This window comes from Sus scrofa, chromosome 14, assembly GCF_000003025.6.
Source record: "Sus scrofa isolate TJ Tabasco breed Duroc chromosome 14, Sscrofa11.1, whole genome shotgun sequence".
NCBI lineage: Eukaryota > Metazoa > Chordata > Mammalia > Artiodactyla > Suidae > Sus > Sus scrofa.
The window spans coordinates 115168091-115183826 of record NC_010456.5 but is presented as its reverse complement, the minus strand read 5'-3'; the positions used below and the strand labels follow the sequence as shown (position 1 = coordinate 115183826).

The 15736-nt window shown below is 40.8% G+C and overlaps 1 protein-coding gene across 5 annotated transcripts in view; it reads left to right on the top strand.

Annotated features, from left to right (window-relative positions):
• The window catches only part of CFAP43 (cilia and flagella associated protein 43), a 128437-nt gene that overhangs the window by 18139 nt on the left and 94562 nt on the right, over nucleotides 1-15736 (top strand). For 3 of the 5 annotated variants that reach the window (XM_021072821.1, XM_021072820.1, XM_021072819.1), the window contains 3 exons: nucleotides 3079-3219; nucleotides 4545-4715; nucleotides 11265-11518. In XM_021072821.1, coding sequence (XP_020928480.1) covers nucleotides 11410-11518 — 109 coding nt within the window. In that variant the 5' untranslated portion in view covers nucleotides 3079-3219; nucleotides 4545-4715; nucleotides 11265-11409. Of the gene's footprint in view, nucleotides 1-3078; nucleotides 3220-4544; nucleotides 4716-9769; nucleotides 9922-11264; nucleotides 11519-15736 lie in introns of those variants that run through there. The other 2 variants (XM_021072818.1, XM_013983708.2) reach the window with 1 other exon arrangement.

The following is a 15736-nucleotide window of genomic DNA, read 5'->3' as shown; positions in this document are numbered from 1 at the left end:
GGCGTTCCCTAGTGGCTCTGTGGGTTAAGGATCCAGCATTGTCACTACTGTGGCTGGAGTTCAGTCCTGGCCCAGGAATTTCCACATGCTTCAGGTGTGGCCAAAAAGAAAAGAATTTAAAAACAAAAAACAGGGGACTGTTAAAAGTGCATTGTGCATTAAGAGCAGAATGGATGAATACACTGTGGTATATTCACATAATGGACAACTATACAGCAATAAAAACTAGTAAGCTACATCTACAGCTATCAACATAAGTGCATCTTAAAAACATAGGATTGAGTCACAAAATAATATATATGTTATATATGTTAACTTTAAAAACATACAAAATAAAAAAGCGTATTTATTATGGGACATGCATATGTGGTAGAATTGATTAGCAAGGAGTAGTAAAGAGAGTTCAGGAGAGTGGTTAGCCCTGGGAGAAGGAAGAGAGGAAAAAAGAGGGTATGTAGCAGAGTAGATGGGAGGGAGGGTTGCTACTTTTGTTCTGTTTCTTAAACTGGAAGGTGGCTCTGGACAATGGAATCAAGATGGAAAAAGATAAAGTGAGAAGAAATGTGGTGGAGACCACTGTCATTTGAAAACCTTTCTATACAATCTGAGTTTTACTATGTGTTGTAGTTGAAAAAAATAAAACCTAGAGAAACTGATTTTTTGGGGGTATATTTTTTGTTTTGTATGGCATATGGAAGTTCCCAGGCTAGGGGTGGAATTGGAGCTGTAGCTGCTGGCCTGTGCCACAGCCACAGTAACACCAGATCCAAGCCGTGTCTGCGACCTACAACACAGCTCACAGCAATGCTGGATCCTTAACCCACTGAGCGAGGCAAGGGATCAAAGCCTCATCCTCATGGACACTAGTTGGGTTTGTGTCTGCTGAGCCAAACAGGACTCATAGAGAAACTGATTTTTAAAGGAACAGGGGAAAAAAAAAAAGCCTAACTACTGTTCAAAGGGTTGGAGTAGATCTGTATATACTGATGCAGAAATGTGTTCTAGATATATTGCTAAATGAAAATGTGGTAAAACAGCACATAGAGGACAATCCCATCTATTGAATGCATACTTCCCGCCAGGTACCCGCTAAGAGTTCTACATGAAAAATATCTAATCCTCACAACAATCCTAAGAATTAGATAAGACATACTGTTACTATTACCATGGACTGAGGCATGGAAATTAAGTGACTTTCTCAAGAGCCTCAAACTTTGAAATGGTGGTGCTGGTTTTTCAACTCTGAACTGACACCAGAGTCTGATCTCTAACCATTACCATATTTCATTGATCCTAAAATGTACATTTCTTCACTTTTGAACACCTCTGAGAACTGGCTGTATCTTAAAATCACTGTAGGCTGGGTGCAGCTTGACGTAGGTGTTATTGCTTGTGCTTGAACTTGCATGGAGGATGTCTGTGGCTTGGAAGAAAATCCCAGAGATAACAAGAGAGCATTCTTGCTACATTATTAAATGAAATGTTCTTGATAGCACAGAGGACAATGCTGTGGCAGAGGTAGTAAGGGGAAAGAATGCCTATGCATGATTTGAAAAAATTCCTCAAAAGAGTTGGATTTTAAAAATAAAAGATGTTGTAGGAATATATTAATTTATATAAGTTATATTTCCCTTTTTATACTTAGACAACAGCAGTATAGAGTAAAATAAACATTTCTAAATAAGTTTCAGTTCTTTTATGATAAAATCTGTCTGCATTTAAAAGAGCTTTTTCAGTAAGTATCAAAGAAAAATTCTGAGTAATGAGAAAGGAGTCTGTTGTAATTTCATTGGCAGATTTCTCCCCTTACCGTTTTATCTTAGATTTGATGAAATAGAATATGTGTCCCTCATAATCACTTCTAAAGTACTTACTTTTTTTTTAAGGAAAAAACACATTTTATTTAATGATCCAGTACAAAAATACAAATATACACACGTACCTGAAACATTATTTACCTTTTCCATGTAGGATGCGTTGTGAAATTTTCTGTTCTGTGTTCTTTGATTTAGAAAAAATGCTTAGTAACAGATTATACAAACCACTAACATGTTCTAACTAGTAATTGTTCTAGAATACAAACTTGTGTTACCTACGCTAATGAGTAATTTATGGGAACTTGATAATATTTCCCTTCTTAGAATTAGCCTACAATGGTATTCTGAGTACTCAGAGGAAAAAAATTAGCATAGACTTGTGACCAGGTAGCCAGCATGGACATGATGCATGCTCGCAGTGTGCAAGTAAATCACCTTCCAGGCTCAACAGCTGAGGGAAATGCCTTGCTTCTATGTAACAGGACCATGTGTCTATACTGCACATTTTATATAAAGTCCTTTTTATGTACATTATTTCATTTGATCCTCGTAACAGCTCTGTGAAGGTAGGCAGGAAAAAATATTATCAGGTTCACTTTAATAGACGATGAAGTTAAATTTCAGAGAAGGCCAGCGACTTTTCCAGTTATATACCTAAAAAGAAGCAGAGACAAAATAAGAGCATGAAGTTTTAGGCTGAGGGCTCTTTTCTCCAAACCACATAGACTCCGAAGAGTATAATCTGAACTCAAATATTTTTACCACTTCATCCTCTTTTTCTAGGCATGGACTCAAATTTTTGTTGTAGAATACAATGAAACACTTGATTCCAAGCTTGTCATGTCAGTAAAAACTTTATGGCCACAGAATATGGTTTGGTTTGGTTTTGTGTCTTTGGAAAACACTGTTCCTTTGGCTCTGATCTAAGGGAACACAAAGAGCGTGTAAGACCCTAAAGGCAAAGGAAATTGAGGGGACATCGGATGAAAGAATATAAAATAGAATGTACTGATGGATTTTAGTGCTTTTAAGCTTTTACTTTGATGAGAAGTTTTAATGGAGAATTTAATGCAGATGAGACTTGAATCCTTTAAAGAGGACCTTAAGTCTTGATATGGTTATTCAAACTCAAATCCTAAACTTGTAATCATAGTAAACCATGGTCTTCCAAATTTTGGTTATTTAATGCTCTCCTAAAGTGCTATTTTATGTGCTATTTGTGCCAAAATGAAAATTGATTCCCGTTTTTGTCCATGAACAGCCCTTGGATTTCTTTAAATGAAGTCTTATGTTAGAGACCATAGATATATCAATTCTGCAAAATTTCCCTGGATTCAAGGCCCCAAGCAAACTCAGAAGCCCCAATGGCAGAGCCCTCTGTATCCAGGTACCACTTGCAGAGGTAACTTCCTGACTTTCTGTTACACTGTAAATAATGTATTTTATCATGCTTCTTAAAATAACCCTTTTTTTCTATTTTATCACTAAGTATATAGTTTGTCAAAACATATGTGACATGGTGCCACCCACAGACATAGCAGGGGGTGCTCCTGCCTCCCTCCCCGCCTGTAGAGAGCACATGCCTCTGTACTGTGGATAAAGCACTCAACATTCCCCCAGCATCCTTGCAGCTCTAATGATCTACAGTTGTTACCACATCAAACATGGATCCCCTCTCCTATTCTGCAGTAGAGCCAATATACTGATACTGGGTTGTAATAAAGGAAAGGATTGTGTTTAATGCCAGGCTAACCAAGGAGAATGGGAACAATTTTTAACAACAGTGTGAGGGAATAGGTCCAGGATGCATGATCAACTTTTTGATATTCTTCTAACTGGTTAGTGGTGAGGTAACAGGGAGTATTTCGGGAGTTAAGGTCATCAAACTTCTGACTCCAACAGGTCTGAGTCCTAAGTCCTGGTAGTCAACATGTAGTGAATTTAATTTCCACCTGCTGGAGATTTTAGTGTCTGCAAAACAAGGTAAGCATATGGCCCAGGATATTCTCTGTAGCTCTTGAGGAGGAAGTAAGGGCCCTTGACCTTATGGCTAAATTATTATTTGTCTTGTTTGACTGTTTTTTTGTTTATGCATTTTCTCACTTCTCTTATTAAATTTGCTCTTTGGAACTCAGGGAAGGCCTAGGAGGCTAAAGCTTTCTCTACAAACAAGAGGTGGGAGACATGGGGGGATCTGTCCCTGGGAAGGCCGCATTGGGCCCTTCTTGGTTTTTATGACTAACCCCTCTCTGGCTCCAGAGTTCTCTGCTTTTGCCTCTTGAAACAAAAGACAACTTACTGTGTTTGAGTGCTGTGAGGTTTGTGCTTTGTGCTCCTACTGATATCAGAGGCAGAAAGTGTTTGGGGAGTGTGGGGAAGATCTGAGTGGCAGAACTTGGATAAGGGAAAAGATTAATGAATTTGTCCACTCCTTTCTTTCATAGAGTACTAAAGTATTGCTTCTCTACTAAGGATCCTTTCCCAGCAGAATCAAGTAACTATTTTCTTACTTCTCTTTAGGTTCTGATTTTTGGTTCCAGAACCCAGATTTTGGGTTCTGATTTTTGGTTCCACACATGAATTAGTGTGGTATTGGCAATGATAACAAATGAGGCTGAGGAATGCTTTAAATATAAAACAAATCTCTTTAGCCTACATTGATTTGCTCAAGTAGTTCTAGATGAAACCTGTTGAAGCCTGATACCAATTCTTTATTATTTCAACTAGATGGATATCAATGGTCATTGTCATGGTCCATGCATGTGGGTCAGAAAAAAGAATTTTCCAGCATAATGAGGTGAAGAGAAAGAAGAATTTATTGAGATGAGAGAGGCTGCTGATTGCACAGCAAGACAACTTCCTGATAATCAGGGAGAGCCCCACCCCCCACCCCCATGGGTATGTATGGTGGTATCTGTTTTTATGGCCAAGGGAGAGAGGAGAGGTCTAATGATACACCTGCCGATCTGCTGATTGGTTGGGGAAAGAGGGGTCTCATAATACACTTGCTGGTTGGTTGGGGGTGTATAAGGCCCCTATAGGGGTGGGGTGAGGAGTGGGCCACATACCTTTCCTACTACAGGGTAGGAAGGGGTAGGCCAGGTTGCTCAAGGTGGAGGAGGGGGCATTACTATGAGATGGATGGGGTGATGATAAGGGTCTGGTAATTCATCTCTTGGCCAGAGGCTTTGAGATCTATCTTCTTGAAGGGGCCTTGAAGTTCCACAGTTAATCGGTCTCTATTTGTATTCTTACCCTGGAATGAGGAATCGGCATGATTTGACAATCCCCTTCCTCCACCTTACATGCTATGAACTAACTTTCACAGTCCCCTTCTTTGAAGCATTATCCAAAACTGTATCATTAGTGTCTTACTTGCTTGGATGCTGGTTAGTTACAAACTCTTTCCATGTTTCAACCTAGTATACATATTTCTGTATCAAGATCAAGGTAAACAACTTGGAATAAGAAATGGAGTCATAAAGTTTTGCTCCATATACACATAAGATATTCAAAGTTAGAAAATAGTCTGAATCTGTTAGGTTAAACGCACAAAATAGTAACTTTCAGTCATTTTAAATATCCGGTCCAGAATCTCCATAAAAATGTAACCTCTTCCCATATGACTTATTTTTAAGCTCCTGGGAATTATGAAGGATTCCCTATTTTTCTTCTTCAAGAAAAATGCTCAATTCAAATTAAATGCCCCATTCAATTCAAAATTTCAGGTCTGGATATCTCCTGGCTCAGTGGTTAACGAATCCAACTAGGAACCATGAGGTTTTGGGTTGGATCCCTGGCCTTGCTCAGTGGGTTAAGGATCTACCGTTGCTGTGGTGTAGGTGGCAGATGCGGCTCAGATCTGGTGTTGCTGTGGCTGTGGTGTAGGCTGGCAGCTATAGCTCCGATTAGACCCCTAGCCTGGGAACCTCCATATGACGTGGGTGTGGCCCTAAAAAGCAAAAATAAAAATAAAACTATCTGAGTTCAAACCCATTTGAAAGTTGTGAAACTCTGGGCAATAATCTCAACTTTTCTGAGATTCAATTTCCCTGTCTATGCAATAAGGTTAAAATAATATGTGTGTGCTAAGTGTGTAAGATCCCAGGTACAGATAGCAGCTTCCTACAAATTAGCTATCAGTATAGCAGAGCAGAGAGGAAATTTGTGCAGGACACACAGATTCAGAGGCAGGTGGACCCAGGTTTGAATCTGACTTTGCACTAACTAAATCTCTGAGCCTGTTTCCTCTGCAGTATGGTTATTGAGAGAATCAGATATTGTTACATTCTTAACATATTGTAGGAGCTCAGTAAATCGTGGTTTATTATTATCACTGTGATAAAAGGGGTCAATTACCAGAAAATAAGTAGATATTCCAAACTGCAATTGGTTATTCCTTTAATGTAAAAACATTCATTATTTACATCTTTTTACCCAGAGAAACAATGCTCACTTCTTGCTTTTTCCAGCTTTTCTTGTACACATTGCTACCTTTCACAAAAAGCAAATAATTGTCTAATCACAGGAAGTTATTTATCTACTTAATGAAATACTTTCCAGTATGGTTTATATTTTTCTCATGTTTAAATGATCCTAGAAAACCTAGTTAATGGGTGAAAAATTTACTGAAAATCTATCTTTCAGGTAATTTGGAGAGAAGCTGGGAGTGAAATGATTTCTTTGTGGAAAGTAGGCTTTTTTTTCCCCTTTTTTTGTTCTGTGGCTGGCTGTGTACCGGTTTTGGTTTTAGGGCTCAAAGAGCTTAAGCACTTCTTTCTTGGCCTTTAATACAAGATGAGTTCTCCTACAAAGGAATAAAACCTCAAGCTGAAGATTAGGCTTATTCTGTCCAGAACTTGTCTGGTGGTGGTGGTGGGGTTTGTGGAGATTTGCGAGGAGAGAGGAAGTTAAGAGGGGTAGGGCGGGTTTGGGAAGACACTTCCAAAAAATGGCACACTGGTTATCACCTTTGGGAGCTCAGGGCTGCTCCTTGGGTCACTGATTAGAGAAAAAGTTTGTGGGTTTTAGATTTTGTTTCTAACATCAGAAAATCCTTCACAGTGAGAACTAGATCCCATTTTCCTGATTTATTCTACCTTTCCATTCCCCTTCCAGACTGAAAATGAAAGGCCACTCATCTTCCTGTGTTCTGCATGGTGCAGAGGTCAGGGCATCTCCTCCTGAATATTAGCCACATGTATTTCCCAGAAACCCAGCTGGAGACCTCTGTTTTCATAAAAACAAACAAAAAAAGGTTTCAATGGAGTAGCCACATGATTGCATTTTAAGTTTGATTTTTTCAGTTCCTCTTTGCTCTAGCACAGGGCAAATTCAGCTTCCCAGGGTCATGGCTGACTCCAGCCCAGGTATATCCTCTTATATACCATTTACTTTGGGAGCAGTGGCAGGGCTTGCCCCATCATATCTTTTAAAACTCTCAGGTTGTAGTTAAAGGAATGTTGGGGTTGGGGTGGAGTGGAGGGTAGGGAGGGCTTGGTGGTAACACAAAGAAGCCAACTGGTGAGAGAGTGGCAGCAGAAATTGCCCTGAACTTAGGAAGTACTAGAGGAGAAATCTTGACTGTTGCTGAACCCACTTCTCCCTGTGACTCAGAATGTGGGATTTTGTCAGCCAGTTTTGTGCAGTCCTTTAGCACTAAGCACTACCTGTGTTTGGCACTTACATTTTAGCAAAGAAACTCTTCAGGGCAGAAACATGTAGCTCCATTCCTTCCCCCACCCCATCTCAGCAAAAGTCAGGACCATCTCTGACTGTGATAATCAGACATCCAGGAGCATCCTTCAGTCTTCTTCTCTCTTACCCTTCTTTACCAATCCATCATCAAATTCTTTTTTTTTTTTTTTGGTCTTTTTTGTCTTTATAGGGCTGCACCCCCGGCATATGGAGGTTCCCAGGATAGGGGTCTAATCAGAGCTGTTGCTGCCAGCCCACATCAGAGCCACAATAACACTAGATCCAAGCCGCGTCTGTGACCTACACCACAGCTCACGGCAACACCAGATCCTTAACCCACTGATTGAGACCAGGGATCAAATCCGCCACCTCATGGCTCCTAGTTGGATTCCTTTCCGATGCACCACAGTGGGAACTCCTCCATCACCAAATTCTATAGATTTTTTTTTTTTTTTACCATTAAAACAATTTTTCAAATACATTGACTCAACTGGCTTTCAACTGGGGTTATTTTGCCCCTCCAGGGGACATTTGACAATGCCCATAGACATTTTTGATTGTCCCAACTGTGGAGGTGCTACTGGCAGGGATGATTCTAACCATCCTACAATGTAGGAGACTCACCCCCGCATCCAGTCCCAAATGCCTGAAGTGCTCAGCTTGACAGCCCCACTTTGCTTCTCTTGTTAGGACCATGAAACCAACTCCTAACTGACTTTCCTATTTTTACTCTTTCTACTCTCCTACCCAGTTGATAATCCTTCTGCTGCCAGAATGATTTTAATAAATCTGATCACATCATTACTCTGTTGAAAACCAGTTAATGTCTTTGTGTGGCTCTTGGGCTAAAGACCAGATTTCTTTTTTTTTCTCTTTTGTCTTTTAAGGGCCGCACCTGCAACATATGGAAGTTCCCAGGCTAGGGGTTGAATTGAAGCTGTAACTGCTGGCCTACACCACAGCCATAGCAACTCAGGATCCGAGTCACTTCTGCTACCTACACCACAGCCACAGCAACTCAGGATCCAAGCCGCTTCTGCGACCTACACTACAGGTCACGGCAGCACCGGATCCTTAACCCACTGAGGGAGGCCAGGGATCAAACCCGTATTCTCATGAATACTAGTCGGTTTCATTAACCACTGAACCACGACGGGAACTCCAAGACCAGATTTCTTAATGTTGCCTTTACCTGGCTTTGGCACCTTTTCTAGCCTTGCATATGTTCTACTATCTCCCTCTGCTCCAATCACACTGCCCTTCCCAGTTCATACAATCTATTGTCCTGCCTTAATACCTTTACACAAACTTTCCTCTGCCTATTTTCCATCCCCTACCCACTGGCAATCCTCATCCTTTAAATCTCAGTGAAAATGGCACATGCACACAGAAACCAGCTCTGACACTGCCCATCCAAGTAGGAGAAGACCACAACAAAAGTCCTCATGATATCATGTTCCTTTTCTTCTTAATTCAATCTGTGATTCTACATTTCTGAATGGATGTCTACCCCCCATCCCACCCGGTGCTCCACCAAGAAACTTCTAAGTTCCATGAAGGAAGGAATTGTATCTGGTTTTCTATTTTGTTCCAAACACTAGCACAATGCACCGGAGTATTTGGTAAGTATCTGTGAATGAAATGAAGAAGAGAAGGTGACAAGACAGGAAAGAGAGATGTAAAGAAGGGAAAAGGAGATGACTGGAGGGGAGGGACAAAGGAAAGGGGTGAGGTAGCAGAGGGCAAGAGAGGATAGGAGAGGGGAAGAGCAGAAGCAAATTGACAACTGTTGACCGTTCCATTAGTTGCTTCCAGAAGCTGTCTGCCTCCTTGAAAGAGTGGAGCGCACAATAGAGAATGTAATACAGTAATTAAAGCTTGGAGCTCTAGATCTAGACTAGACTTGTCTTTAAATCCTTCTCAGTTTTGTAGTCTTAGAAAAATCTCTAATCCTGCTTTCCTTTTCTGTAAAATGGGTCTGAGGAGGGATTTGAATATAAATGAAATAATACCTGGACGGCGCTTGGGACAATGTCTGGTATGGTCAGCACTCAATATTTTAGTCAGCTATTCTTCTTTTTGAATATTGTAATTATTTGCCTGGGGGTGGGGCACTCCAGCACGTCACCCGGGACCCGCCCATCGCTCATTTCCCGATCTCCCATTGGTCGAAATTCGTCAGCCCTTCCACCAATCCGCTTGTCTGAAACGACAGAGCCAATGGGCGCAGGGGTTACGGTCTCCCGGATACGGTGTAAACAGCGGAGGCAGAGTAACCATTGCAGACCTCGGCCTAGGTCTGGCGTTTGCTGCCCGCAGCCGCGCCAAGAGACACACTGCCCATGGCGCAAGGCCGGGAGCGAGACGAATCCCACAGCGTTGCCATCGGCGCGTCGCTGTCCGTGAGGTGCGGCGCCCACCGCCTCGCACTGACTTTTTCATGCGGAAATACCTCCCTCGGAACTACCACCTCTCCCTGTAAACCTTCTCTCCTGCAAATTCGACCTCTTCTTCAACTCTCAATGCCTGCCTGCGGGCTTCCTATCTGATTTCTCTCCATTCCCCTAGTGCTCTTATTCAGTGACCGCATTTCCAGATCTTTCCACTCCACACCCTCTGCCTCTTACTATTCTGCGACTCCACCTAGCGCCGGCTTACACAGACTCTCTCTCTCCTCCACTCATTTCTACCTCTTCTTTCTGGCTGTTACCTTAAGTGATCTATTTTCCTTTCCTGTACATTCCCAACCCCCATCCCAGTGACAGCACTCCTCCTATCCCAGTGGTCTTGGGTGATCTTCCCCAGAGTTAGAGCCATTAATCCCTTCCTTCTAACTCTAATCCATTGACTTTGGATTTATTTGCACCTATAGTGGGTTTTGAAAAGCATAAAGCGCCGCACAGATGTAAATTGGTATTAATTTCCTTACACATTCTAGAGTGTTCCTGGCACTCTGTTCCACACTACCTCCAACACTGTTCCTGGCTATACTCTCCATTCCTTGATGTTTCCTTCTCTTGCCCTTTCCACCATCTTTAAGCATATTTTATTACTTAAATAGAGGTAGAGTCTCCCCTCACTCCAGACTCCCTCTCCATCTAGCTTACATTCACCACACACTCCTTACTTTAAAATGTTCCTTTTGTGTTCTAACCTTTTCATTCATGTTGACTTACTCCTTTTACTTTCTGCATTTATCTCTAGTTTTAGATCTAAAATATGGCTACACACGTTCCATCTTTGTAAAGAAGCAATTTTCCTACTGGGCTCACAACCACAAAGCAAGCTGTCCTATTCAAAGATGTTTTTTACAGTTTATTTTTAAAATCAAAACTAGTTATAAAGCAAAGGCCCAGGATGCATCCTGTTTTCTATTGGGATCAAGCTCTTTTCTCTCTCTGTTTGACTTTTTCTTTTCTATGTATACAATACCCCAGAGATCCTTCTGAGATTTTCTCAGGTTTGAACAAAGGTTTTGCTTCACTAGAAAAGCTGTCTGAAGAGACTCTTAGTTTAGACCTATAGAACTTTCAGTCTGCATCTAAGTTTCTGTAACACCTGGACTCAAACTGGTCTCACAGCTGGTACATGTATTCCTTTATCTTAGAGATTGTTTGGAGCAGAAAGGGAGTGAAAAGACAATACATGTGTTTCAAAGATTTTGATGATTTTTTGTTTGCTTCAAGAAAAAAAAAAAGAGGAAAAAGTATTTGAAATACATTATATTGATGGTGACATATCTTTTCCCAGATGGGTGCAAGGATTCCCTAAGCAGAATATTCATTTTGTCAACGATAGCACCTTTTGCTACCCTTGTGGGAATTTCATAATATTTATTAACATTGAAACCAAGAAAAGGACTGTACTGCAGTGTATAAATGGAATTGTGGGTGTCATGGCAACTAACATTCCTTATGAAGTTGTGGCTTTCTCTGACCGTCGGCTAAGACCCCTCATCTACATATACAACTTTCCTGGATTGACCAGAAGGACCAAATTAAAAGGTATCTTTCAAGATCTTTCCTCTGTCATGACTGAAGGATTTTGTTTTAAGATGTGATCAGGGAGTTCCTGCTGTGGCACAGTGGGTTAAGAATCTGACTGTAGCATTTTAGATACTGGGCCCAGCATGGTGGGTTAAGGATCCAGCATTCCTGCAACTGTGGTGTGGGTCACAGATGTGGCTTGGGTTCTGTCTCTGGCCTGGGAATTTCCATATGCTGTAGGTACAGGGGGAGAAAAAAAAAGATTTGACCAGACCTAGCTCTTATAAATTAAGGTTTTTTTTCTTTTGTAAGGATTTTTTTTTCCTGGTTTTGGTGGTTTTTTAAATTATCCTTTATTTTATTTTGTTTGTTAACACACATTATAAAGAAGGAATCAGGCTAATCGCTGAGAATTTGTTAAGTGGGCTAGAATCTTGCTACTCAAATTGTGGTCGGCTTACAGTCAACATTGCATCATTTAGATGCTTGTTATAAATGTAGAAACTCTGAATTGTACTACAGAATTCTAATATGCATTTTAACTAGATTCCCCAGGTGATTCATATGCACATTAAATTTGAGACCCACTGATTTAGAACACTGTATTAGAGCACTATATGCTATTTAAAAACCTTTTTCAGCACATTTTTTTTTTTACTTTCCTGATGACTCATTGATAATCTAGCTCAATGGATGTTGTTTAGCTTCTAGAGGTAAGTCTCTAAGCCTCAATTTCCTTATCCATAAAATGAAGATGGTAGTATCTACCATTAAGACTGTGATGATAATAAATAAAATCACATGTAACATATATAATTATATAATATATATGAAATATATACACATGCTATGTTTACACTGTGTCAATGTTTCCTACCACTTAAATTACTATGGACTCATTCATAGTTGCAGTTAACCCAGACTGGGCTGCTGCATATCCATTGGAGCCTCCACATAACCTTCCCTATTTTGACACATCATGAACAGGAAGCTCAGGAGGGCTTGAGGCTGATCTTAGTTTTGTAGCCTTATGGGTCAAGGAAATGCTTGGGTCAAGCCAGGGGACTTCACTATAATTTACCATTTTATTTATGGGGAAATATTTCTATGGTCACAACAGATTAAAACATTTAAAGGATAACCCATTGATACATTGAGGACTGTGTACAGGCATACCTCGTCTATTGTACTTCACTCTTATGCCTTGTAGATGTTGCATTTTTTACAGATTGAAGGTTTGGGGCAACTCTCTATTAAGTATATTGGCAACATTTTTATAATGGTATTTGCTCACTTCCTATCTCTGTGTCATGTTTTAGTAATTCTTATGATTTTTCAAACTTTCCCCATTAGTATTATGTTTGTTATGGTGATTGGTGATCTTTGATGCTGCTACTGTAATTGTTTTGTGGTGCCATGAACTATGCCCATATGAGATGGCAAACCTAATCTCTAAATTTTGATGTGTCTTCTGATTGTTCCACCACAGTCATTCTTCTATCTGTCTCTCCCTCTTCTCAGGCCTCACTATTCCCTGAAACACACAATATTAAAATTAGGCCTATTAACAACTCTGCAATGGTCTCTAAGTGTTCAAGTGAAATGAAGAGTTGTACCTCTCTCACTTTATAATGATTTTTATTTTTTCCATTATAGCTGGTTTACAGTGTTCTGCCAGTTTTCTGCTGTACAGCAAGGTGACCCGGTTATACATACATGTATACATTCTTTTTTCTCACATTATCATGCTCCATCATAAGTGACTAGATATAGTTCCCGGTGCTATACAGCAAGATCTCATTGCTTATCCATAGGTACCTCTCCCGCTTTAAATCACAAGCTAGAAGTGATTAAGTTTAATGAAGAATGTATGTCAAAAGCTGAGAAAGGCCAAAAGCTAGGGCTCTTACACCAAGCAGCCAAGTTGTGAATGCAACATTCTTGAAGAAAAGTCAGAGTGCTATTCCAGTAAACAGGTAAGTGATGAGAAAGCAAAACAGCTTATTGCTGATATGGAGAAAGTTTTAGTGGTCTGAATAGAGCAAACAGCCACAGCATTCCCTTAGACCAAAACCTAATTCAGAGCAAAGCCCTAACTCTCTTCAGTGAAGGCTGAGAGTGGTGAGGGAGCTGCAAAAGAAAAGTTCAAAGCTAGTGGAGGTTGGTTCATGAGGTTTAAGGAAATAAGTCTTCTCCATAACATAAAAAAGTAAGGTGAAGCAGCAAATTATCCAGAAAATCCAGCTAAGATAATTAATGAAGGTTGCTACTCTAAACAACAGATTTTCAGTATAGATGAAACAGCCTTATATAGAAAGAAGATGCCATGTAGGATTTTTATAGCTAGAGGAGAGAAATCGATGCCTGATTTTGAAGCTCCAAAGGATAGGCTGACTCTCCTGTGAGGGGCTGATACAGCTGGTGATTGAGCTGGGGCTCATTTACCATTCTGAAAATCCTACAGCCCTTAAGAATTATAGTAAATATCCTCTACTTATGATATATAAATGGAACAACAAAGACTGACAGCACATATGTTGACAACATGGTTTACTGAATATTTTAATCCTGCTATTGAGACCTACTACTTAGAAAAAAAGATTCCTTTCAAAATGTTACTGCTCATTGACAATGTTCTTGGTCACCCAAGAGGTGTATTGGAGAGGAGATATACAACAATATTCATATTGTTTTCATGTCCTGCTAACACAGCATCCCTTCTGCAGCCCATGGATCAAGGAGTAATTTCTACTTTCAGGTCTTACTATTCAAGAGATACATTTTGTAAGACTATAGTTGCCATAGGTAGTAATTCCTCTGATGGATTGCTGAAAAATCAATTGAAAACTTTCTGGAAAGGATTCACCATTCTAGATGCTATTAAGAACATTTGTGATTCGGGAGTTCCCATCGTGGCGCAGTGGTTAACGAATCCAACTAAGAACCATGAGGTTGCGGGTTCGGTCCCTGCCCTTGCTCAGTGGGTTAAAGATCCGGCGTTGCCGTGAGCTGTGGTGTAGGTTGCAGACGCGGCTCGGATCCTGCGTTGCTGTGGCTCTGGCGTAGGCCAGTGGCTACAGCTCGGATTAGACCCCTAGCCTGGGAACCTCCATATGCCGCAGGAGTGGCCCAAAGAAATAGCAAAAGACCAAAAAAAAAAAAAAAAAAGATACAGCTTTGGAGCTCCCATCGTGGCACAGCAGAAACAAATCCAACTAGGAACCACGAGGTTGTGGGTTCGATCCCTGGCCTCGCTCATTGGGTTAAGGATCCAGCGTTGCTGTGAGCTGTGGTGTCGGTCGCAGACGCAGCTCAGATCTGGCATTGCTGTGGCTCTGGCATAGGCTGGCAGCTATAGCTCCAATTAGACCCCCTAGTCTGGGAACCTCCATATGCCACAGGTGTGGCCTAAAAAGCAAAAAAAAAAAAAAAATTGTGATTCATTGAAAGAGATTAAAATATCAATATTAACAGGAGTTTGGAAGAAGTTGATTCCAAACCTGATGGATAACTTTGAGAGGTTCAAGACCTCAGTGGAGGAGGTAGTGTGCTGTGGTGGAAATAGCAAGAGAACTAGAATTAGAAGTGGAGCCTAGGAATTCCCGTTGTGGCACAGTGGTTAACGAATCCGACTAGGAACCATGAGGTTGCGGGTTCAGTCCCTGCCCTTGCTCAGTGGGTTAACGATCTGGCGTTGCCGTGAGCTGTGGTGTAGGTTGCAGACGTGGCTCGGATCCCAAGTTGCTGTGGCTCTGGCGTAGGCCGGTGGCTGCAGCTCCGATTGGACCCCTAGCCTGGGAACCTCCATATGCCGAAGGAGCGGCCCAAAGAAACAGCAAAAAAAGACAAACAAACAAACAAACAAGAAAAAAAAAAAAAAAGAAGTGGAGCCTAAGTGTGTGATTGAATTGCTGCAATCTCATTGTAAAATGTGAACAGTTGAGGAGTTGCTTCTTAAGGATGAGCAAATAAAAGGATTTCTTGAGATGGAATCTTGGCAAAGATGCTGTAAGGTTGTTGAAGTGACAACAAAGGATTTAGAATGTTACTTAAACTCAATAAAGCGGTGACAGGGTGTGAGAAGATTGACTCCAATTTTGAAAGTTCTCCTGTGGGTAAGGTGCTATCAAACAGCATTGCATGGTGAAGAGAAATCGTTCATGAAAGGATGACTCAATTGATATGGCAAACTTCATTGTTGTCTTATTTATGAAATTGCCAAAGTCATCCCAAAGT